General features: G+C 40.6%; 1 protein-coding gene across 1 annotated transcript in view; it reads left to right on the top strand.

Annotated features, from left to right (window-relative positions):
* Positions 1–23,629, top strand: part of LOC124613796 (putative leucine-rich repeat-containing protein DDB_G0290503) — a 187,302-nt gene extending 163,673 nt beyond the window's left edge. Inside the window, exons 9-10 of the mRNA XM_047142518.1 lie at positions 13,708–13,897; positions 23,559–23,629. Of these exons, the coding sequence (XP_046998474.1) occupies positions 13,708–13,897; positions 23,559–23,629 (261 nt within the window). The remainder of the gene's footprint in view (positions 1–13,707; positions 13,898–23,558) is intronic.
* Positions 23,630–26,942: the final 3,313 nt, after the last annotated feature.

Below are 26,942 nucleotides of genomic sequence, written 5' to 3'. Positions count from 1 at the left end.
GTAAATCATCTTCCCCTGAGCACACCCTTCTGTGGTCCAAACATACCAAAATCACTTGGGGCCAGGTCATGACTCTAAGGCGGGTGTTCCAGCAGTTCGAATCCCAACTCCTTTATTGTTTCAGCCATCCATTTGGCAGAATGTGGCCGAGCATTATCTTGATGCAGGATGACACCTTTTTGCAGTTTTCTGTGATATTTGGATCTAACTGTAGGTTTCAGTTTATTTCAACACATCACAATAGTTCTCACTGTTCATAGTTTCATCTAGTTCATAGTTTCAGAAACCACACCTTACATGTCCCAGAATAGATGTAAAGTATTGGTGATACCCATACCCTCAATAACTTCCAAATTGTCTTCAGCTGTTGACGTTGATGGCCTGTCCAGTCTGTCCTTGTCACATAGAGATGTTCTTCCCACTTTGAAGTGCTCTATTCATTTGTAGAACTTAAGTGCTCTATCCATTTGTAGATCTTGTTTCATGATAAACAGCTGTCACCATAATGCACTTGAATTCAGTGAATAATTTCCACAGGTATAACACCTGCAAACAATAAGTGAATCACTGCCCGTGTTTCTTCGTTGGTGCAGATCGACAATGGAGCTGCCATCAACAATGGAGCTGCCATGTTTCACAGTCTGCTGCAATACAATGACTAACACCAGAATAAGAGTGACACATTGTATAGAACTGTTGCAGACAACAATACTTCAGGCCTGGATACTAGCAGTGTTACCAAGCCCTAGGGTGAGAAATTGTAAAAGTCCATTTACTTTTTGACTTCCCCTCATACATAGCATCTGAAGCTTAAGGATATTCTTTCTAGACACAGAAAGATTAAAATAATGTTCTAATAATGTCTTATGTAGTGATTCAACTGCTGGTTCACTACAAATTTCACCACTCCCACAATACATGACATGGTAGGGTATTCTATTTAATTCAGTAAATGATGAACAATTTATTAAATTAACTACATTTTGCAAGCACTACAAAATTTGTTAGTATTCATGATTTTTTCATCTACTACATGGGGTCTTGACATCGGTGGAGAGGTTTTCTAGTACTTTTTAGTGATATTTAGATGCCAGGCAAACTCGCAGCCAATTGGACAACTATGCACTAGAGATGATGCTTCAAACTGCATCCAGATGCCATTGCTTACTATTATAAAAATGAAAATATTCTGTGTTGTAAAGAGATGCATAAGTTTCTATTCAGACTTGTAGGTCAGCTGTATAGTCACAGTTCAGTTCCCACAAAAAATTGATTATAAGCTTAGCAATAAGTTACCAACATTCCAATCTCTGAAAAGTAAATCAGTGTGAATTCATTAATGGAGAAAAGTATTTTTGGTGTTAGTATCTACCTGTATGAAAGTAGATAAAATATCAAGCACTTATTGATATTGTGCTATTGTAGATGTTTATAAGAGAAGTGATTAGTTACCAATCGTTCTGTAAACTGCAAGATAAACAATATCTGTGAATACCATATATCAGGATAAAAGTTTCTTACAATCAATAAATGACTACTTGTTCTAATGCAGGAGGTCCACTAATGTTGAAAACTGAAAAAGTATAAAACAATGTAATTTTCAGTGAAAACGCAAAATTTGAATTACATTATAACAATATCAGTTAGGTGCATCCGAATGTAGATAATAACACAAAATTGCTAGAAAGGCATGTATAATACACATGTAGCACATAGTTATATGCAAACTTTATGAGCAGGAGGATCATACCACTACAATGTGGGGAATGTGATAGGACAAAAATTGTGGTTAAAAATTGTAGAATAAAACACTTATTTGGAAAGGAAGAAACATTTGAAGAGAAAGGATATGTGTGGAAAAAACAAGATATATCATGAAGAGACAATATACAAGCAAGAAGATGAAGTTCAAGTAGTAATACAAAGTTGCAAAAAAAGTTTGTCCTGGTGGCAAAAATAATATGACTTGGCACTCCCGCACCACATGCTACAATGATTTATTCTATTTTTTTTTCAATAAATGATTAAGAATTTACTAAATTGATTATACTTCACAAATGATACAAATTGTGTATATATTTATTTCTTACTGAACTGATCCATCTCTGACATGCTTACAAGGATACAAAGTGTGACAGTTCATTCTTTTTGTGTTTGATATTACAATTAATGTGATTTTTCAAAAATGGCAAATATAATATTAGCAATTAAGAAAAGATAGATTGCTACTTAACATAAAGAAGACATGTCAAGTTGCAGATGGGCATGATCAAAATACAGTCACATGTAGATTTCACACACAGCCTTACTTAGTAAAGAGAGACGAAGTGTGTGCATGTTTGTATGTGTGTCTATTGTTGACAAAGGCCTTAATGGCTGAAAGCTGTAATTGTGTGAATCTTTTTGTTGTGCCTATCACGGCTCAGCATCTCCGCTATGTGATGAGTAGCAACTTTCCTTCTCTAATATTGTTACATTCCACCCTGGATTTTCCGTTGTTTAATGACATCTTTGCTATTTGAACTCATGGTGAGTCTGAACAGTTAAAATTCTTTGAATCTCTAAATATATTCTTGCAATAAATTTTACATGGTTCGATTCTGAATCCCATGCCACTTTTCTTAATGTTGACCTCATCCTCACATAAAGTCAGCTACACCTTTCTGTTCACAATAAACCTATCAACAAACAACAATACTCACATTTTGACAGTCGCCATTCTTTCCACAGCAAAAATTCCCTCCCATACAGCCTTGGCATGTGAGGCAAACATATTTGTTCAGATGCAGACTCTTTTCAGTAGCTAACGACCAGTCTCACCTCTGCCTTCGCTGCACATAATTACCCCACCAGCCTAGTTGAAAAGCATATTTCATGGGCTGTCACGCCTAATTCTGATTCTACTTATCCTGCCACAAAACAATTTATGATTACACCTCTTGTCACACAGTACTACCTTGGTCTCGTTTGCATCAGTCAGATACTTCAACAGGCTATGGTTTCCTAAAATAATTCCTTGAAATGAGGTCCATTTGGTCTGATTTTTGCTCACCAAACCTAGAACTGCTTTACATGCCCTCCCCCCTCCCACCCCCTCCCAATCTCTGCAATATCCTGATCAGATCCTACGCTCCTTATGCATCAATTTCCTTACCTATGCACCCTCCCACCACCATCTATACCAGCCCTGTAACTGGCAAACTACATATTACCGAAGGGAGAGCCACCTGTGAAGCAACGCATCATACACCAGCTGTTAAGTAAACACTGTGCAGCCTTTTACATCGGCATGACTACCGCCAAGTTATCAATGAGAATGAATGGGCATAAGCACCGGGTATATACTGGCAACACACAATATCCTATTAGGAGCATGCTCTACAGCATGACAGCCATTACCTCAGTGCCTTTTTCACCGCATGTCCCATTTGGATTTTTCTCCCAGACACCAGTTTCTCAGAACTCCGCAGGTGGGAACTGGCATCACAACATGTTCTCAGTTCTTGCTACTCACCTGTTCTTAATTTACATTAATTTCATTGGCCTCAGTATTTCTTCATAGTAACTATTCCTTTCTTCACTCCCTTTTAGTTTTCTTTCATTTTCCGACCTGCCTATTTTTCCCTGCCCCCATCCCCCCTGCCCCCATCCCCCAGCTCTACCACATACAATGCACATAGCTTGTTATCTCTTGCACAATGTTTTGTCAGTAGTCTCTGAATTTAAAATTATCCTATCTTCCATCTTCCAGTTCCCAGGTTTTCAAATCTCATCCAGTATAGTCCCCAACAATCAGTCTTTCCTTACCAGTTTAACTGGTAAGGCCCACCTTCTGCCCCCCACCCCCCTTTCTGCCAGAAGAAAGAGCCACTGACTCTGAAAGCTTGCAGATTCAAATACCTCTATATGTGTGTCCTCCTGCTGTTGCTTGGGATATAGACTTTTTTATCTAACCAATTATATTATATTTTCAAAAATTGATTTTTTTTATTTAGTGAGTACAAACTGCCACCTTCTAAAATAAGGCTTCCCTTACACGTCTCTCAACTCTTATAACTGTAATCTGGTTTCTGTACAAGTTGTAAATAACCTTGTGCTCTTTGTATTCTATCCCCGCTGCCTTCACAATATTGTAGCGGGAACTTCTGACACTGAATGTAACAGCAACACCAAATGTAGTGGGAAGGAGTAGAAGGCACCATATTAAGACTCGTCCAAACTTTCCAAATGATTTATTGTTTCCAACTACAGTGCCGCACTCCCCTCAGTCTGCGTAGCGGGAAGGGGTAGAAGGCACCGTATTAAGACTCGTCCGAGCTTTCCAAGTGATTTATTGTTTCCAATTACAGCACTACGCTCCCCTCGGTCTGTGTCACTGGGTCCTGCAATGCTGAGGACACCACTTCACTGTCTGCGAAACGGCTTGGTGCAGAATGGCTGGCTCAGCGACCCCTGCAACGCACAGCTATGTGTCGCCCTAGTACAGTCATGGAGTTGTGGCAACATCAGGGTTCTGCCAGCAGCTGACTCAGCAGTTTTTGCCCCTGCCACCTCAGCACCACTCGCTGGGGCCCGCTACATGCTTCTTTTCCGTCATGGTTGAGATCGTGGCGACAACAAGCGCCCGCGATCCGGCATCCAAATCTGCAGCCCTCACCTCGGGATGCCTCCAGCATGTGTTGGGAGCCAACAAGACTGCCGGCAGTAGTGAGCCATGGCATGGCCTGCTGCTGGCTGGCTGCAGACCCCGTGTTGGCCTCAGAGGGTCAACTAGCGACTTGCCGTGGACTGGAACGCTGGCGCCCCATTTGCTGCTGCGTGTAGCCAGTGGTGTGACATGCCCCACCATCCAGGAGAGCTGTCACACTTGAATGCTTTGTTAGTGAACCAGCACCTATATGTATGAAGCTGTGTGCCTCTGTTTTGATCATTATTTGCCGTTGCCTTTCCCTATCCTGTTCAACACATTGCACAAGCTGTTCGGCTGATGTGCACCCCTCTTACTCTAAAATGAACTGGTTTATGGGCGCCCCTCTTGCTCTAAAATGAACTGGTTCATGGATCACAACACCACCTGGCTCCAGGGTTTGATTTCACACAGTCAGATTCTGCCTTGGCAAAAACTCTAAAGTGGCTTCTGGCCAGTAGGGCTGTGGCTGTGTAACATTCACTTGCATGACTCCTGAAATTGACACTGGCAGATGGAAGGTTGGTCCTATTATGTTACACACAGTTCTACTGATTAAAATTCCATTCCCCTTGAGCTCTACAAATTTCGCTCCCTGCTCAAAACAACTTGCTACTACGAGGCGTGTTTTTTAAGTAAGTACCGTTTTGAAATTAAAAAAAGATGTGCTAAGATATCTCAATAATTTTATTTTTACATTAAAGTGTGTGCCTTAATCTATGAACTGATGCCATTACAGTCTGATTATTCCTTGTTTACGTAGTGTACTGAGCGTTTAAGATGCCTCCGATAATCGTGAGTCCGGCCGACTGTGAAGTACGGGTTGTTATGAGATTTCTTAGCGCTAAAGGCCTAAAAGTGATCGATATTCATTGTTGAGATCTGTGCAGTTTACAGAGAAAACATTATGAGTGATGGAATGGTAAGAAAGTGGGTGAGAGCATTTAAAGATGACTGCACAGATGTGCACGATGAACAGCGGAGTGGGCGTCCTTCGGTCATTAATGAAAGTTTGGTGCAGGAAGTGGGCAATAAGGTGAGAGAAAACAGACGCTTTATGATTACCTCCTTGTGTGATGACTTTCCTAGTGTAGTGTTTTGTATGGCATTGTGACCGAGCACTTGAATTACCAAAAATTGTGCGCACGTTGGGTGCCGAAAATGTTGACGGATGTGCACAAAACCAAATGTTTAGACAGTACATTGACTTTCCTTGAGCAGTACTACAATGAGGGTGATGATTTCTTGCCAAATATCTATGGGCAATGAAACATGGATGGCCTACGTCACACCAGAATCAAAGCAACAGTCCATGGAAGTTGAGCAAGGGCATCATTTTGCTGCAAGACAATCCCCGTCTGCATGTGGCAAAACAGACCAAATATCTCATAACATCTTTTCGATGGGAAACTCTAGCTCATCCTCCACACAGCCCCAATCTTGCCCCCAGTGGCTACCATCTGTTCCGGCACTTGAAGAAACACCTGGGCAGTCAGCGTCTTCAATACGATGACGAAGTCAAAACAATGGTGATGCAGTGGTTAACAAGTCAGGCAGCAGACTTCTATGAGGAGGGTATTCAAAAACTGGTTCAATGTTATGACAAGTGCCTCAAAATTGACGGAAATTATGTAGAAAAGTAGATTAAGGTACAGGCTTTCATGTAAAAATAAAATTATTGAGCTATCTTAGCATGTCTTTTTTTAATTGCAAAATGGTACTTACTTAAAAAACACGCCTCGTACTACTAATTTTTTGTAGGTGGAGAAGATCCAATGCAGCCCAACCCATTGCAAGCTCAATTTTGGCTCAATGATGTCCCTTGGACAGTCTATTTCTTCCCTCCTGGCTAAAAATAACTGTGCCGTGCACATGTCTGGATTGGTGCTTATCACCCTGGCTGGACATACTGTTATCTTCCCTCTATGGCAGCTCCGTAATTCCTCCCTTGTCATCTCGGCGTACTGGTTGCTAGCTGCTGAAATCAGGAATATCTCCTTAGTTTCTTACTTCTACCAACTTGCTCAATGCTCCCCTTTCCAGTGACCTGAGAACAGGGATCACCATCACCCTTCCTCCCTTTTCAAAAAGACTGCTGTCCCTAGTAGGCTATACTCGAAAATACATATATGAAAATACAATGCCTAATTAATCTACGCAAACCCAATGATACATAACAAGAAAACAAAAAAAAACAACAAATACTCTACTACTTTCTGGATCGCAAAGCATACGGTACTTCACGCTGTACTCTTATCTTCCCGGTTTTCTCTGTGCTTAGCACCTCTCTTCACTCTCTCTTTCTTCCTCTTTCCTTCCTGTGACATGCTTGGCATCACATCCAGGCAACCCGTTAAATGGCCGTAACCATCAAATGTATACTATCATTGTTCTAGTTGGCAGCTGAAGCTTAACATTAAGGGGGGATGTGGTTTCAACAACTCGGTATGGCCCTTGATACCTCGTGAGGAACTTCTTTATTTTCCCTTTTTGCATATAGGGGCTGGACAGCATTACCCATTGCCCCACTCTATACTGTGGTAAACTTCCTTTCCCCTTCACCGCATCTTCCTGCCTTTCCAAAGCCTTCATATTCACTTTTTGTATCTTTTCCAAACGTCCCAAATTGTTCCCACAAATTGACGTACAGATTCACTGGTCCTTCCTTTCTATAGCTTCACTAAATCAAATGGTGACGGCATTTTTCACCCATACACTACCTCATACAGAGACAAACCAGTAAAGGTATGTACTTTTGCATTGTATGCATGTACAATATGCTTCAAATAGTCGTCCCTCTGACGGTGATGAGAATCCACACAAAAACTCAGCATCTTCCCAATTGTTCTGTGTACTCATTCTGTCCTTCTGTTTCCTGTGGATGCAACACACTTGTCCTCAACTTCTTTACGTTCAACAGTTTACACAGTTCCTTCATTAAATCCGACATGAAGTTGGTCCCTTGGTCAGTTATTACTGTCCGGTACACCAAACTTCAAAATCTAATTGTTTATTAACGCTTGTACGACCATTGCTGCCTGTTGATTTGGCATAGCCACCATCTCCATATACCTCAAAAAAGGTCTATTATTGTCAGAACAAATCTGTTCCCCGATGGTGTTCGCCTGAAATGTCCTAAGACATCAATCTCCAACATAGAGAATGGACATGTCACTTCCTGCAATCGTTGAAGCTGTATCTGTTTCCGAATCAAATCTGCTCTCTGCGCACATTGTATACAATTCTTGACCTTCTGATCCGCATCTACTTTCCTACCTCTCCACCAATACCTCTCTGCCACTCTCCTATTCATCGCTCTACACTCTCCATGACCAGATAACATGTGATCACGTGCCTCCTTTAAAACCTCATCCCTCAGCTTCACTGGCACTACTAACCTTGGCCCTAACTTCGTTTCTCTGCACAGAAGACCGTCGTACATAATTAAATTGTGGCTGTGCCTGATACAATTTACAATCGTTGTCTGTGTCCTGTAATTCTTTCCATACCGCTAGGTCATAACCTATGACTTTTACTTTTGCCACCTTCTTACTTAGTGCATGCGCTGCACCACCTCGTAGTTGAATTCACTAAGCCTCAAAGCCCATCTAGCAAGTCTAGTGGACAGATCCTTCAGCCCCAACAACCACTTCAATGCGGCATGATCTGTCACTACCTGAAATCTTCTCCCATATAAATAACATTTAAAATATGTGATTCCATAGATTATACTAAGCATCTTCCCCTCTGTTGTTGAGTAATTCCTCTCTGCTGCATTCAGCTGCCTAAATGCTTAGGCTACAGGATGTTCTTTCCCATCAATTTCCTGACTAAAAACACACCCTAATGCTTGATTTGATGCATCGCATGCTAGTATAAACTCCTTTTCAAAATCTGGAAACTTGATGTTAACACTTCTTTCAGTTTGTCAAACGCTTCCTGACACTCTTCTGTCCACTCAAATTTCACACCCTTCCATAACAACCGTGTCAATGGCTGTGCTAAATGTGCAAAATCCTTCATGAACTTTCAAAAGAAATTTCAAATTATGATGAATGACTGCACTTCCTTACCTGTTTGCAGTTCTCAAAAATCCCCTACAGCGTGTACCACCCTTGGATCTGTTCACATTCCGTCCTTATTGATAATATGGCCCAAATATTTTACTTCTTCTAATGCAAAATGACACTTCTCCAGGCTCAACATCAAACAAGCTGCCCTTAACCTCATAAAGACTTCCCTAGACCATTATCTATGTTACTCCATACTACTTGAGAACACTATAATGTCATCCAAATAGACAAGACACTGCAGTGGTTTCAAACCCCTCAAGACACTGTCTAGCAACCTCTGAAATGTTGCCAGAGCGTTTTTCAAACCGAATGGCATTATGATGTACTGGTAATGGCCTCCAGGAGTAGAGAACGCAGTTTTTGGACGATCCTCTGGCGCCACTTATAACTGATGATAACCACTTGTCAAATCCATTGTAAAAAAGTACTGGCACTGTCCTAAGTGATCCAAAGTCTCTGATATGTTTGGAATGGGGTATGTGTCCATTACTCTATTATTACTGAGGTATCAGTAGTCACAGCGGAACCCGTATTTCATAGTTCCATCCACAGATTTTTTAGGTACAACAACAATGCCTGCTCCCCAGCAACTATTACTATGCTCTATAATACCGTCCGCAAGATGTTGATCAATGAAATGTTCCACAATTGGCTATAAATACCTCGGTATTCTGTATGGTTTGTGTAAACAGGTGCTTCATTCCCTGTTGGTATCCTGTGTTGCACTAATGGAGTTGCTGGCAATGGCCCTTGTGTGAAAAACAAATCCTTAAATTCCCATAATAATTCTTCCATATGCTCTCTTTCTCCTCCTTGCAAATACTTAATTTTGTCATGCAATGCAGTTCTGATGGCAGTTAGTGGTTGAACGCTTTGCCTACCACTCGAACATCAGTCTTTGTCATCTGGCACATCCAGATTTGCTACTATAACTCCTTTTCTCAACTTTGCGACTACAGTGCTAAAATTATCCATGTTCACAGGAACTACTCGGCCTTCGTTCCCCTCCTCTATACGTACAATATAACATTTTGCAAAACAACCCAATGGACCCAAAACTTCATTATCCCCCAATGTGGACCCAAAACTTCATTATCCCCCAATGTGGACCCAAAACTTCATTATCCCCCAATGGTTCAAGAACATATACTGTACCCACAGGTAGATTCGACTCCACACTTACCCAAAGCGACTTCCTGGTGCCACCACACATACACGCATGCGAATTAAGTCTTAATGCTAATGTACGTAGTTCAGTTGGTTTGTTCATTACGTTGAACGCCCCTCGTGACAGATCTGCATCAACAACAGTTTCCCCTAGCTGAAATAACATTCCACCAAGTTCCACAGTTTGTTGTCCAAGGTGAATTTTGGCATGATGTTGATGCAAGAAATCTACTCCTAGGATCATGTCATAGCTCTCGCTTACCCATGTTACTACCTCCATGCATGCATCAAATTGGACTTTCCCTATGCGAAAGTCAACTGTCACTGACCCCAAAGGTGTGACCTCCTTATCCCCCACTCCACGCAACTTATAACATGGTCTAACTTCCTTCATCCTATTTAACTCTTAGTACCTACTGACATTTGCTCCCCTGTGTCCAACAAAATCTTAAATGTTTTAGTTCCTATGGATCCTACCACTGAACATTCCACCTCTGCATACATATTTGTAGCATTGAAATTAAACAGGAGCCCCCTTAGGTGGGTCTTGGGACCCTCTACTGTTAAACGATTGTCTACCTCTACTAACTCCACTTCACCATCGTCCACACTGCTGATTTCCACTCCTTCCTCTATTCCTCAGTGACTGGGTACATTGCCTCTGCACATGTCCCGTATGACCACACTTATAACATTTTACATCCACTGTAAACACTGTTTGTCTATCACGTACCACCGTTGCCACGTCTATTTCCTCACATTGGATTGCCTGCTGAATGGCCAAATACAAATCTTTCAGAGTCCCTTCATGCACTTTCCATGATATATGCACTGGTAACCCCCTCAAAAATACATCATATGCCCTTTTCTCAGCCTTCTCCGACAGAACACCATTTGCTTCACCACTCTGATCCAACTCGTAAGTGTACTTGTTAATTTCTCTTATTCTGTCCACAAGTTTCTCTACATCTCCCCTGCCTCTTCGTCATTGTACTCAACCTCTCCCTGAAGTACTGAGTGCTAGTCTGTTTCTTGTACCTTCGCAAAAGTTCATCCTTCAACTGCTTAAACTGTCCTGCCTTCCTTAAGGCCTCAGAACACCTTACATATGTCTTCACTTCACCTGTTAATCTAATCTTGGCTACATGTAACAACTGTTAATCAGACCAACCATTCATCACAGCTGAAGTTTCCAAGTCCTCCACAAATGAACGCACATCCTCAGATGCCTTGCCAGAAAATGGAATAATCAAACTTGTAGCAGCTGGATCCATCTCCTGTTGGGGCATCCTAGGCAATAACGACTGATCCGATGTGGCTTCCTGCTCCCTTCTAGATGTTAAGTCACTCCTCAACTGCGTATTGTCCACTGTCACTGTGCCACCTTTTCCAACAAAATTCCATACCGCTTCTGGTTCCGACACATCTCACGTTCCTGACTTTGCCATTGTGTTGCTTTCGTTCCCCGTTACAAAAATAACCCAAGTCCATACACCTTAGTATCATCATACTCAGTAACATCATGCACCAATACAAAAGTAATCAAGTGCCATGAAAAACAACATCTTACTGCCCCAAACACACTAACAGAAAAAAAATAATATGCCTACGCAAAACATCTAAAATGACCTGCCAGGAGCCATACTCAAAAACACAAAAAAGAAAGAAAACGTCCAATACGCAAAAGCAAACTGGTCAAAACTCACCACATGTTGTGACTGTAATGCAGGCGGTGGGCTCAAATGTCATACTGTACAGACGACGTCCGCTATTCTGACACCAAATGTAGTGGGAACGTCTGACACAGAATGTAACAGGAACACCAAATGTAGTGGGAAGAGGTAGAAGGCACCATATTAAGACTCATCCGAGCTTGCCAAGTGATTTATTGTTCCCAACTACAGTGCCGCGTTCCCCTCAGTCTGTGTCACTGGGTCCCACAGTGTTGAGGACATCTATTCGCTGTCTGAGAAATGGTTTGGCGTGGAATGGCTGCCTCAGCAACCCGTGGAACACACAGCTGTGTGTCGGCCTTGTATAGCTGCAGAGTTGTGGTGATGTCAGGACTGCGCCAGCAGCTGACTTAGTGGTCTTCACCCCTGTCGTCTCAATGCCACTCGCTGGGGCCCGCTGCGTGCTTCTTTGCCGTCGTGGTTAAGATCATGGCAACATCAAGCGCCCACGATCCGGCATCCATATCTGCAGCCCTTGCCTCCGGCATGTGTTGGGAGCCAACAAGACTGCCCACAGTAGTGAGCCATGGTGTGGCCCGCTGCTGGCTGGCTGCGGACCCCATGTTGGCCTCAGAGGGTGGAACCAGTGACCTGCTGTGGACTAGAACACTGGCGCCCCACCTGCTGCTGTGTGTAGCCGGTGGTGTGACACAGCTCACTGTCTAGGAGAGCTGTCACACTTGAATGCTTTGTTAGTGAACCGGCACCTATTTATATGCAGCTGTGCACCTCTGTTTTGCTAGAAGCAACATTCCATGTCACATACTCATAAGACTTAGATTTGCCAGTGGGCCCCTTCTACCTGTGACTTGCACCATGCAAACCACTGCATGTACTTTTTCCAGCGGTTCTACGCCCCTGTGGCCTCTATTTTGCTTCGCAACTGCTGGTGAGTGTAACTCACTGTAAACAGGCCCACGCCTGACTGTAACTTGCACACTCAGAAATATTGCACCAAAACTGGGTTTTCCTGTCCCAAACGGTAGTCCTGCTACAGTTTCAAAGAGTGCAACATAGTCAACACTGTCAAAATCTTTATTCAAATCTACAAATACTGTAAACATAGGTTTGCATATTATCAGCCTGTCCTCTAGGATAACTTATAGGGATAGTGTGGCCTCAGTTGTTCCTGCATTTCTTTGAAACCCAAAGTGATCTTTCTTGAGTTTGGCTTCTAATAATTGTTTCACTCTTCTGTAAATAACTCATGCCATTTTGCAATCATGATTGTTTGAACTGATGGTTTGGTACTGTTAATACCAGTCAGCATCTGCTTTCTTTGGAGTTGGAATTATTACATTGTTCTTTAACTCTGATGGTATGTCTCCTGTCTCACATATCTTGCACACCATATGGAGTAGTTTAGTCAGGGTTGCCTCTCCTGTGGATGTCAACAGTTCTGAGGGAATGTCGTCTACTACACATAGGTTTTCCAGTACTCTATCAAATTCTTCTTCCATTATCATATCTCCCATCTCATCTTCACATGCTTCCTCTTCTCTTTCATAATATTGTCCTCAAATTTGTTTTCCTTATATAGACCATCTATTTATTCCTCCCGCCTTTCACCCTTCCCTTCTTTACTTAGTACTGGCTTGCCAGCTGAACTTTTGACTCTCATGCAGCTGCTTTTCTTTTTTTCCGAGGTTCTCTTTAATTTTTCTATAGGTGGCACTTACCTTTTACCTAGTCATGCAAGCTCCTACAGCCTCGCACTTTCGTTCAGTCATTGACAATTAGCAGTATTGAACTTCCCATCTGTCACACTTTTTTTAGATGTTTCTATTCCCTTTCATCTGCTCCTTTCATTGGATTTTTATATTTTCTCCTTCCAACAATTAAACTCAATATCATGTGCTTTGTACTGTGATTAATATTGGGCCTTGTCTTTTACCTATGTGAACCTCTGCTGCCTTCATTATTTCATCTCATAAGAATTGTTACATTCATCTTATTGCATTTCCTTTTTGGTAATGTATTATGCTGAGAATCTAAATGTGAGAAAATATGACAACAATATGTTACATAATGTGTGTACTTTCTTCAGGACAAGATTCAAGAAGAGCTTCAGAATCTGAATTCCTTAACAGAAGAAATGGAAGAAGCACAGACTAAGTTACAAGAAGAATCTCAAAAACGTTATTTGACAGAGCAGCAATGTGAAGAACTTCTGAAACAAGTTCAGGAGATTAATGAGAAGGTATCAAAATTTAGTGAAATAGTTACAAATCTTTGCAGTAATCGCTACCTGTTACGACACCTATTTCAATGCTCTGAAGAACTAGATTTGTTTGTTCATATTTATTTTATTATGTAATGTTTAAATAATTGATTATAAATTTTATCAATATAATGGAAGGAAACATTCCACGTGGGAAAAATTATATATAAAAAAAACAAAGATGAGGTGACTTACCGAACAAAAGCGCTGGCAGGTCGATAGACACACAAACAAACACAAAAACACACACACAAAATTCAAGCTTTCGCAACAAACTGTTGCCTCATCAGGAAAGAGGGAAGGAGAGGGGAAGACGAAAGGAAGTGGGTTTTAAGGGAGAGGGTAAGGAGTCATTCCAATCCCGGGAGCGGAAAGACTTACCTTAGGGGGAAAAAAGGACAGGTATACACTCGCACACACGCACATATCCATCCACACATACAGACACAAGCAGACATATTTAAAGACCAATATGTCTGCTTGTGTCTGTATGTGTGGATGGATATGTGCGTGTGTGCGAGTGTATACCTGTCCTTTTTTCCCCCTAAGGTAAGTCTTTCCGCTCCCGGGATTGGAATGACTCCTTACCCTCTCCCTTAAAACCCACTTCCTTTCGTCTTCCCCTCTCCTTCCCTCTTTCCTGATGAGGCAACAGTTTGTTGCGAAAGCTTGAATTTTGTGTGTGTGTTTTTGTGTTTGTTTGTGTGTCTATCGACCTGCCAGCGCTTTTGTTCGGTAAGTCACCTCATCTTTGTTTTTTTTATATATGATTATAAATTTTTATATACCTTATGTGACGATTTAGATTGGTGGGACCAGGAACTTTGTACTTCTCAAGTTTAGTGTAACACAGTCAATGACACACCTATTTACAATCTTCATTGCTTCCTTGCATACTTCTGTTTGTCTTTTGACATTTTAGGGGCTTCAGGAAAAACATAAGTTATGAAGGACTGTGGTTTAGCATCAGATTTGACAAGTTACTGGTTACCTCCATCATATTACATAATGTGACCAAATCTCTGCAAGCTGTATTATTATTATTATTATTATTTTTTTTTTTTTTTTTTTTTTTTTTTTTTTTTTTTTTTTTTTTTTTTAGTGCAGTGTTTAATAGAGTGTCTGTATCATAATGAACATGTGTCAATGTAAGTACAGGACTTGAATATAATAGAGGGAAACATTCCACGTGGGAAAAATATATCTAAAAACAAAGATGATGTAACTTACCAGATGAAAGTGTTGGTAGGTTGATAGAGACACTAACAAACACAAACACACACATAAAATTCAAGCTTTCGCGACCCACGGTTGCTTCATCAGGAAAGAGGGAAGGAGAGGGAAAGACGAAAGGATGTGGGTTGTAAGGGAGAGGGTAAGGAGTCATTCCAATCCTGGGAGCGGAAAGATTTACCTTAGGGGGAAAAAAGGGACAGGTATACACTCGCATACACACACATATACAGACACAAGCAGACAGCCCAAAACTCTTTGCCTTTACATATGTCTGCTTGTGTCTGTATATGTGCGGATGGATATGTGTGTGTGTGTGCGCGAGTGTATACCTGTCCCTTTTTTCCCCCTAAGGTAAGTCTTTCTGCTCCCGGGATTGGAATGACTCCTTACCCTCTCCCTTAAAACCCACATCCTTTCGTCTTTCCCTCTCCTTCCCTCTTTCCTGATGAAGCAACCGTGGGTTGCGAAAGCTTGAATTTTGTGTGTGTGTTTGTGTTTGTTAGCATCTCTGTCAACCTACCAACGCTTTCGTCTGGTAAGTTACTTCATCTTTGTTTTAAGTACAGGACTTAACACATTAAAGTCATTTTATTTCTACTGTATAAATGATGGGTCAGCTATGTACATTTCTGCCTGCACAATAGATTAAAAAAAAATCTGCTCACCAAGAATGGCAGGAGAAAACTCATAAAAGTAAACGAAACGTACGAGCTTTTGGAAGCAGAAACTTCTTTATCAGGCAAAAGGGTTGAAAGGGAAGGAAGGGGGATGAAGGAAAAGGACTGTCATGGTTTAGGAAATGAAGAGAAATTCAGAAGAGTCACCCAGAAACCCAGGACAGGAGAGATGTACTGGACATGATGAGACGAAAAAATTTGTTGTTGTGGGCTCCACTGGATGAGATTTGAAAACGTGAGAGCTTAAACGTGGAAAATAGGGTAATAAGACAGAGATTACTGATGAAACATCTTGCAAGAGTTAATAAGAGCAGGAAGCTAAGTGCATTGCACAGGTGGAGGTTGGAGTCAGAGAAAAATAGACAGCTCAGAAAATAATAAATATAGAAAACTAAAATGTAACAAAGAAAGGAACACTTATTAAAAAATGCCAAGACCAAAGAAATTAATGTAAAATAAGACTAGGTGGGTGGCAAGAACCAAAGACATGCTGCAGTAGAGCATACTCTTCAACGGGATATTGTGTGTTGCCAGTATAACCCTCTATCTATGCCCATTCATCCTAACTTATAACTTGGTGGTTGTCATACCAATGTAGAAGGCCGAACAGTGTTTACAAAACAGCTGGTACGTGATGTTTCATTTCACAAGTGGTGCTCCCTTTAGTAGTTTTGTCAGTTGCAGGGCTCGTATAGGTGGCGGTGGTAGGAGGGAGCTTAGGGCTTGTCTTATAGTAAGGACAGTCACAGGGGAAGGAGCCACATGGTAGGGAAATGGGTGCAGAAGGTCATAGCTTAGTGTCTCAGCAAGATACTGCAGAGAGTGAGATGATGATGGAAAGCTGTTCTAGACTCTGTGGGCAAAATGTCAGACAGAATGGCCTTTGTTCCAGGGCATAATTTTAGGGCATGAGGCCTCTTCTGACATTTTGCCCATTTTTTTTTAGCTATTTGGCACCCCCTTCCCAAACACACACTGCCACCTGCACCATATCTCCCCCCCCCCCCCCCCCCCCCCTCTTGCCCCTCCCTCTCTTCATCCCTCTCCCAATCTCTGCAATATCTTTGTCAGAACCTATATTCCATCTCGTTGTTGTGGTCCTTGCTGTTGTGGTACTGCGAATGGCTGAAAGCAAGGGGAAACTACAGCCGTAATTTTTCCCGAGGGCATGCAGCTTTACTGTATGATTAAATGATGATAGCATCTTCTTCGGGTAAAATATTCCGGAGGTAAAATAGTCCCCCATTCGGATCTCTGGGCGGGGACTACTCAGGAGGATGTCGTTATCAGGAGAAAGAAAACTGGCATTCTACGGATCGGAGCGTGGAATGTCAGATCCCTTAATCGGGCTGGTAGGTTAGAAAATTTAAAAAGGGAAATGGATAGGTTAAAGTTAGATATAGTGGGAATTAGTGAAGATCAGTGGCAGGACGAACAAGACTTTTGGTCAGGTGAATACAGGGTTATAAATACAAAATCAAATAGGGGTAATGCAGGAGTAGATTTAATAATGAATAAAAAATTGGAGTGCAGGTAAGCTACTACAAACAGCATAGTGAACGCATTATTGTGGCCAAGATAGACACGAAGCCCATGCCTGCTACAGTAGTACAAGTTTATATGCCAACTAGCTCTGCAGATGATGAAGAAATTGACGAAATGTATGATGAGATAAAAGAAATTATTCAGGTAGTGAAGGGAGACGAAAATTTAATAGACATGGGTGACTGGAATTCCTCAGTAGGAAAAGGGAGAGAAGGAGACATAGTAGGTGAATATGGATTGGGGCTAAGAAATGAAAGAGGAAGCCGTCTGGTAGAATTTTGCACAGAGCATAACTTAATCATAGCTAACACTTGGTTCAAGAATCATGAAAGAAGGTTGTATACATGGAAGAACCCTGGAGATACTATAAGGTTTCAGATAGATTATATAATGGTAAGACAGAGATTTAGGAACCAGATTTTAAATTGTAAGACATTTCCAGGGGCAGATGTGGACTCCGACCACAATCTATTGGTTATGAACTGTAGATTAAAACTGAAGTAACTGCAAAAAGGTGGGAATTTAAGGAGATGGGACCTTGATAAACTGAAAGAACCAGAGGTTGTACAGAGTTTCAGGGAGAGCATAAGGGAACAATTGACAGGAATGGGGGAAAGAAATACAGTAGAAGAGGAATGGGTAGCTTTGAGGGATGAAATAGTGAAGGCAGCGCAGGATCAAATAGGTAAAAGGATGAGGGCTAGTAGAAATCCTTGGGTAACAGAAGAGATACTGAATTTAATTGATGAAAGGAGAAAATACAAAAATGTAGTAAGTGAAGCAGGCAAGAAGGAATACAAACATCTCAAAAATGAGATCAACAGGAAGTGCAAAATGGCTAAGCAGGGATGGCTAGAGGACAAATGTAAGGATGTAGAGGCTGATCTCACGAGGGATAAGATAGATAATGCCTACAGGAAAATTAGAGAGACCTTTGGAGAAAAGAGAACCACTTGCATCAATATCAAGAGCTCAGATGGAAACCCAGTTCTAACCAAAGAAGGGAAAGCAGAAAGGTGGAAGGAGTATATAGAGGGTCCTATACAGGGGCGATGTTCTTGAGGACAATTTTATGGAAATGGAAGAGGAGGTAGATGAAGATGAAATGGGAGATGTGATACTGCGTGAAGAGTTTGACAGAGCACTGAAAGATCTGAGTCCAAACAAGGCCCCGGGAGTAGACAACATTCCATTAGAACTACTGACAGCCTTGGGAGAGCCAGTCCTGACAAAACTCTACCATCTGGTGAGCAAGATGTATGAGACAGGTGAAATACCCTCAGACTTCAAGAAGAATATAATAATTCCAATCCCAAAGAAAGCAGGTGTTGACAGATGTGGAAATTACCGAACTATCGGTTTAATAAGTCATAGCTGCAAAATACTAATGCGAATTCTTTACTGACGAATGGAAAAACTGGTAGAAGCCGACCTCGGGGAAGATCAGTTTGGATTCCGTAGAAACACTGGAACACGTGAGGCAATACTGACCCTACGACTTATCTTAGAAGAAAGGTTAAGGAAAGGCAAACCTACGTTTCTAGCATTTGTAGACTTAGAGAAAGCTTTTGACAATGTTGACTGGAATACTCTCTTTCAAATTCTGAAGGTGGCAGGGGTAAAATACAGGGAGCGAAAGGCTATTTACAATTTGTACAGAAACCAGATGGCAGTTATAAGAGTCGAGGGGCATGAAAGGGAAGCAGTGGTTGGGAAGGTGTAATGGATCTGGGAGATGTGGTATTTTCTACCGGATTTGTCGATACCAAATTGTAAATGTTTTCTTATATTTTTTGTCAGAATTTTTATTATAATTAGCCTTATTATATGTTAATTTACTTATATTTTTGAGAATTAAAGCATATTGATTACTATTAGTAAATGTGTCGAAGAATAGCAAAGAGACTGATTACAAGTGGAAGCTTGTGTGTTGTGTAAAATGTCTTTGACGCTGGAGTCATCTTTGACTGTACTCAGTCGGCAGTTAACTCTTGGTGTGTGTTGACAGAAGAACAATGTGAAGGTCACTGTCATAAATAATTTTGAATTATGTTACTATTTTTTTAAAATAAACTATAAGAAGAAACTACATTCGAAGAAATGGTATTTGAAGCACCGAAAATGAGGCAAACACGTTGAACCAGGTCATTTCTGCAGTCAACAAATATGCATTGTGGAATCATACTCCATTAGACAACTGAAGCCAAGATTAATATCGCCTTGTATACATCTAACAGAAAAGGTACTGTCACTAAATATGCCAAATTTAAGAAAAAATAAAAAATAGTGAGCATATTTCAACTTTGTGTCTCAGCCGGGATACCATATTCCAACTTTGTGTCTCAGCCGGGAGACCATATTTCAAAGGGAGTGAGACAGGGTTGTAGCCTATTCCCGATGTTATTCAATCTGTATATTGAGCAAGCAGTAAAGGAAACAAAAGAAAAATTTGGAGTAGATATTAAAATCCATGGAGAAGAAATAAAAACTTTGAGGTTCGCCGATGACATTGTAATTCTATCAGAGACAGCAAAGGACTTGCAAGAGCAGTTGAACGGAATGGACAGTGTCTTGAAAGGAGGATATAAGATGAATATCAACAAAAGCAAAACAAGGATAATGGAATGTAGTCGAATTAAGACGGGTGATGCTGAGGGAATTAGATTAGGAAATGAGACACTTAAAGTAGTAAGGGAGTTTTGCTATTTGGGGAGCAAAATAATTGATGATGGTCAAAGTAGAGAGAATATAAAATGTAGACTGGCAATGGCAAGGAAAGCGTTTATGAAGAAGAGAAATTTGTTAACATCGAGTATAGATTTAAGTGTCAGGAAGTTGTTTCTGAAAGTATTTGTATGGAGTGTAGTCATGTATGGAAGTGAAACATGGATGATAAATAGTTTAGACAAGAAGAGAATAGAAGCTTTCGAAATGTGGTGCTACAGAAGAATGCTGAAGATTAGATGGGTAGATCACATGACTAATGAGGAGGTATTGAACAGAATTGGGGAAAAGAGGGGTTTGTGGCACAACTTGACTAGAAGAAGGGATCGGTTGGTAGGACATGTTCTGAGGCATCAAGGGATCACCAATTTAGTACTGGAGGGCAGCGTGGAGGGTAAAAATCATAGAGGGAGACCAAGAGATGAATAAACTAAGCAGATTCAGAAGGATGTAGGCTGCAGTAGGTACTGGGGGATGAAGAAGCTTGCACAGGATAGAGTAGAATGGAGAGCTGCATCAAACCAGTCTCAGGACTGAAGACCTCAACAACAACAACAACAACAATATTCCATCTGCACTCATTTCACTACTCTGGGGCTCTTAGCACTGTGACCATCCCCATTGTAAGTCTTGCCCTATACACCCTCTTACTGGCACCAACTGTCAAAACATATACTATTAAAGGTAGAGCCAGCTGTGAAATGACACGTTTTGTACCACCTGTTATGTAATTCTGTTTGATCTTCTACATTAGTGTGGCTGCCACCAAGTTATTAGTTAGAATGAATGGGCATAGACAGAGGGTGTATGCTGGCAACACACAGTATCCTGTTGCAGAGCACGCCCTACAGTAAGACACTTATGACCTCAGTCAGCACCTGGTTCATGACATGTGCCAGCTGTACTCCCCCCTCCCCCCAGGTGACACCAGTTTCTCGCTGCCCACCTGGCTTTAACCCACATTAATTTCTTTGGTTTCAACATTTTTTTTTCAGCTACTACCACACCCCATATAATGCACATTCGTTTCCACTCTTCTTAACTCTTGCCAAAGCTTTGTCAGTAACTTTTGTCTTGCTCACTGCCCTAAATAAATACAATGTAATTTGATATGATTTCATGAAGGACCATGACTTATGCAATATCTAAATGATAAAATAGTAGTTATTATCCTGTACAAATCATCAGCAACATATAGATTTCACCAGAATGTCTTGCAGTGGTATGGATTCTTCAACACATTTTGGCTATCCTCTGATGTTCTCTAAGTGCTGAGACTAATTGACAGTAATTAATTAATTGTTTGCAAATATCCAATCAAGCAAACCGGGTCCACTTGGCCATCAATATTCATTACAGTTTAAATATTAATTTTGTTATTGTTATTTTAAAATGTAGTTACATTCACATCCATGCCACAGCTCTGCTGCAGGACTATATTCACACTTAGTTCATGCTGATATTGGTTTTTATTCACATACATTCTTCTATATTACTACCAAACAATAATGTGTACATACTCTTTACTTGTGGTTACAATCATTATATCATCAGCATCCTCACCTGGGTCCTCTCCACAACTGATCTGCCCATGATGACTGTGGATTATCCTGCATTCATTGTCTCATCTCATATATGAAAACAATGGAACCATCTTGCAACTAAGTACCAGAGCAGTATGAATACAAGATACTGACTTACATAGTATTCAGTTTAATTCTTGGCAATAATAGGAATGCCTTGCCTTTTGTAAAACATGAAAGTGAGATTTTATTGTGTAGTGCTAGTAGTGTCAACAGTGATCCACACATATCTGAATACTGTGCTCAGGCTACAAATCTTCTGGATTACTTTGGTGGTAACTGCAACTCTTTTGCATACCAACAAGACATTCTTCAGCAAACGTATCACACACAGGCACAATAAAATGTTTCTAGACTGTGTCACACCTAACATGTCATGTACAGCTCAGCCAAACCCTTTCACATGACCACGTGGGACCAGCTGGTCTGGTCACACATGAACACTTCTGTAGGATTTCCTTTTACGTTACTCCCATACCACAAGTGCTCACTCATCATTGCTCTGTGACCAGCTGTGGTGCTACATGCATACCGGAATTTTCATTACAGTCCTTTTTGCCTCAACTCACAACAATTAACTGGCACTTCTCCATCCAAAAGAACCAGGTATGTGATTTGCTGTTGCCAAGTGTCATCACCTTGCATTGTATTGTATGTTAACCGGGGACCTAGAAACGATGGAGAGGCTCCGTCCCCGCTGCAGCCGCAGTGGTCCACAACCCCACGATGACTACCACAGTCCACTCCACCCCTCCGCTGCCCCACACCGAACCCAGGGTTATTGTGCAGTTCGGTCCCCGGTGGACCCCCCCCCCCCCCCCCTCAGGGAACATCTCACACCAGACGAGTGTAACACCTATTTTTGCATGGTAGAGTAATGGTGGTGTACACTTATGTGGCGAACTTGTTTGCACAGCAATCGCCGACATAGTGTAGCTGAGGTGGAATAGGGGCAACCAGCCCACATTTGCCAAGGCAGATGGAAAACCACCTTAAAACCATCCACAGACTGGCTGGCTCACCAGACCTCAACACAAGTCCACCAGGCAGATTCATGCCGGTGACGAGACGCTCCTTCCCACTCTGGAAAGCCCTGCATTAGATCGCTCGGCTGACTGGGCGGGCAAGTTCATCACCTTACTGAACCATTTAGGTGATCATCTGATATTGTTTTATCTCCCTTGACCATCGAAAAATATGGCATGGTGAGAACAGTCAAGTTGCACACCATCCTCATGCAAAGGCACAAGTCTCTATGTCATGAATCATACTCACAACCAATATTTTCTTGTTGTCACTGGGTCATAAGTGAGTACCATGTCATGTGAGCTACTCCTGCCAGAAAAACTTTATCCATCTTCCAATGCAATGCAGCAAATGATTCACATACTGCACGATACAGAACCACATCTTGAACCTTGGATCTGAGTTTAGAAAACAAGTTTCCACTGCAGATTTTCATTGACAACATCAGGAACTCATAGTGTGCGTAATTTTCGAAGACATTTTCATATCTCCTGCTTTGGCTTGTGGAATGATTCTACATCACAGCAGCAGACACTTTGTGACTGGAATCTCTGGCACTGCCTTCACAAACACTAGCTCACTAACCATCCATTCCACTTGTAGTGCAGTCAACTCGGTAACATAATAAGAAATGTACAGTACCAGTGGGTGTCAATATCTACAGTTGGATATAAATAATTTCATATATACAACTATTCATAAAAGATTACTTATTCCACTTTTAAATATTCATGCTATACATATCTTAATTAATGTTGAAGCTTTTTATTTAAATTTTTGTAAATTCATTTTTATTAATTATTTCAAAAATGTACCAATGATCGTTATTAATGAAGTTGTAAACTCTTTGATTTCATGTCACACCTGTGTTCTTCATTGTGCATAGTCTTGGCAAGAATGTGCTCTGCAATGGACAGTCTTGGTGGAAGATTAGCTATAAATGAACAGTGTTGGTAGAATGTGCTGTGAAATGGACAGTGTTAACAGAAAAGCATCTGTAAATGGAGTTAACATGTTTTTGCAACACTGCTAAAACCAAAAGTATCTTTTGTTAATAGTTCAGTGGTGCAAATATTAGTGTATATAGTTGTTTCAAAATTCAAGAACTTTATTTAATTGGACAATGGTTGGAAACTTCTTGAATAACATTATGTTTTCATCAGTTAATATTTCTTTGTATCAGAAATAGGACCCAAGACTAGCATCACCCCTCACATAAGACAATGAGCCCACCAATGAAATAACAAGATAAGTAATATTTTATAACTTAAGATGTGCATGAGGGATTCAATGAAACTTTGTTGAAACAAATGATCAACATTTGTTTTGAAGACAGATCATTGAACATTAACCATTGGAGAACACCATCACATACTGACACATGAAAATGTGCCCAACAGTTACTTCCAGATGAGGTATTGTCAGTCTTGAAAGTCCCAGCAATTCACACAGTGCTACCTCAACATCAAACAAGAAACACTTTGCCTATGTAAAGAAAACCACACTAAATGTGATAAAATTCACACATTTACTTATGAGATCACTACTGCACATTCATATTTGGAACAACACACTTGAGAACACCCTTGTTATTCTGACATTCTCACCATGGATGAGTCAGCGGATGTGTGACACCCTGCAACGGGAATACATACACCATCAGAGCAGCCTGCATCATCTTAACCAGCACCAAGATAGGTCAGGTCCATGTATCCTTCTTCTGGTGCCATGTACCTGCTGTGTGTGTCTCCCCAGCCCTTCTAAATTCACATGTGCAGTTCAGATAAAGTGGTACCTGCAATGGAACTGTACATAAAATTAATACCACTTAAATTAGCTCTCAATAAACTTTGCACATCCAAGTTGGCTGTAGATGAGTTATTAGAAGCTGGCATCATCAGACAGTCCAGTAGCCCTTGAACATCACCCATTCATCACATACCATAAAAGGACAGAATGTATAGACTGTGGGCTGATTATCAGGTTCAATGTGTTAGATTGTAAAAAGGCTTATTCACAGATTCTCATGAACCAGGAGGGCACACCATAGAAGGCTATTATCACACCTTTTGGTCTTTATGAAATCCTTTACACACTGTATGGACATAAAAATGCAGAGCAGACTTTGCAAAAGTTCATAGACAATGTTTTTTTTTCTTTCTAGTTTTCCTTTTGCTACACCTACTTACATCATATTTTAGTTTTCTTCATTTCTTAATAAGGACATTGTGATGTTCACCTGCTTTATTTCGTCGTTGATTGTCCTCGGTATCGACATACTCTGTTGCTACACTGGCTGAAAAATGGGTTGTGGAAGTTCAACACTGACTACTTTACATGATGTAGCCAACAGGTGCACATTTGCTTTTCACAGTTCTTTACTTTCACTGTTCACAACCCCCCAATATTACACAATTATATGGCCAGTGCACTATTGTTTAACTTTCGATAAGCCTCATTAATAGTTTGCAGGCAAACATCAACATACTGCTACAATAGTTTACTGGTGAACTTCTAAGAGCAGTAAAAACCTAACCACATGGTTCTTGCTGCATAATACAGTGTATATTGAACAGACACATTGAACACAGAAAAATTGGGCCTTTATATATCATTGCAATAATAGGCACTGAAACTGTACATTGTTCAATGTTTAAGTTACAGAAATTACAATTTACACATACTTTATTCGATGAACTGAATATATGGAAAAATTGTCTTTTTTACAGTTTCTTCTACTAAAAGGATTAAGCTGTATTATTTGTTCAAATCATGAAATTAACAGGTATAGTTACACAAACAATACTTTTGAGAAAACTGTTAATTAGTTTGGAATTAATTAAGAGCTGGCATTGCTAACATGTTTCCAAATAGAGCCAAATAGTAGGTCTACAACTTTGCTTCTGCCGTTTTTTCTTGAAGTTCAGAACTTTATTGTGAAAAACTTACAAAAAAATTATGATTCATAGTATTTCCCATTGCTGGCCACTAAAGTCTCCCAACTTTCGGATAGCATACAAATTCCGTGGCGGAAGAGCTGGGTGTCTTTTGTGGGGATCCATGAATTGATTCAATTTTGCACTTGTTCATATGACCGGAATTTCTGGCCAGCCAGACTGTATGCCACTGATCAAAAAAGGTGGTAGACAGAGAGCAACATATGGAGAATACGGCAGGAGAGATAGGACTTCTCATTTCAATGTTTCCCTGTATATTTTGACAGGTTTTGCGACATGGGGTTGAGCATTGTCTTGCTGCAAAATTACCTTTATGTATCTATCACTGTATTGTGGTGGCCATTTGTGTTTCAGTGCTGGGTTCGAACACATCAATTGCTTTCAATAATGATGTCCTGTGGCTGTCTTCATCTGTTTCAGTAGCTATGAAAACATTCTGTCTTCTACCGCCATGCCAGTCTTTGACATCAAAATCACCATTCTTAAGGCATTGAAAACATTCTCTGCACATTCTTCCACTAATAGCTCCCTCGCCATTGGTCTTACCCAGCATTTTAAGAGCCACAGCCACAGTTTTCCTCATGTTAAAGCAGAAAATTAAAACTTCCCACAAATGGCAAGAAATGGGTACGTAAGTTGATGTACTTAATCGAGAATAAACTTATGATGCAATCACAAGTTAACTAATATTTTTATGGCATTATGTTTACAGATGCCTAAGCTTATTGTATTGCACCTATGACCAACCACCTGAACCCCACTTGCTGCTACTGCCGTCTATTGCAAAACGGCGGAAGCAAAGTTGTAGACCCAATAAACACTTTAAGATTACTATTAGTTGTTCCTCCAAATGTTTATAATTAGTACAGAATTTATATTTGTTTGTAAGTCAACAATAGAATTCAAGTCCCGAAACATTTACCAATTCCATCCTCCAATGAAAGATATTAACTAGGATTAGTCAGAACAAATTAGAAAATCAATTAAATACATAAAGCTATGCACAAAATTAGATCTGGTGTTATGTTCTTTAAAACTGAGGCCCAACCTTTCTCTTTTATGAAAATGCAAGTTTACTCAGGTATGTTAATGGTAATTAGTCAGGCATGAAAAAATGAATTTTAAGGAGGCAGATGGCAAAACAAGAGGGGGAAGTAAAAATATCCCACCTTGCTTTGCCACATCACTCCCTCATTGGATTGACCAGTAGATATTGCAAATAGGTAATGGGGCATTTCAGTGACCACAAGTGACTCCAGAAATTGCGTTTAGCAATCTACACACAAGAAATATTACATACAACATCTTATCAA

This window comes from Schistocerca americana, chromosome 4, assembly GCF_021461395.2.
Source record: "Schistocerca americana isolate TAMUIC-IGC-003095 chromosome 4, iqSchAmer2.1, whole genome shotgun sequence".
NCBI lineage: Eukaryota > Metazoa > Arthropoda > Insecta > Orthoptera > Acrididae > Schistocerca > Schistocerca americana.
The sequence above is the reverse complement of the archived record's forward strand: the minus strand, read 5'-3'. Positions and strand labels throughout refer to the sequence as shown.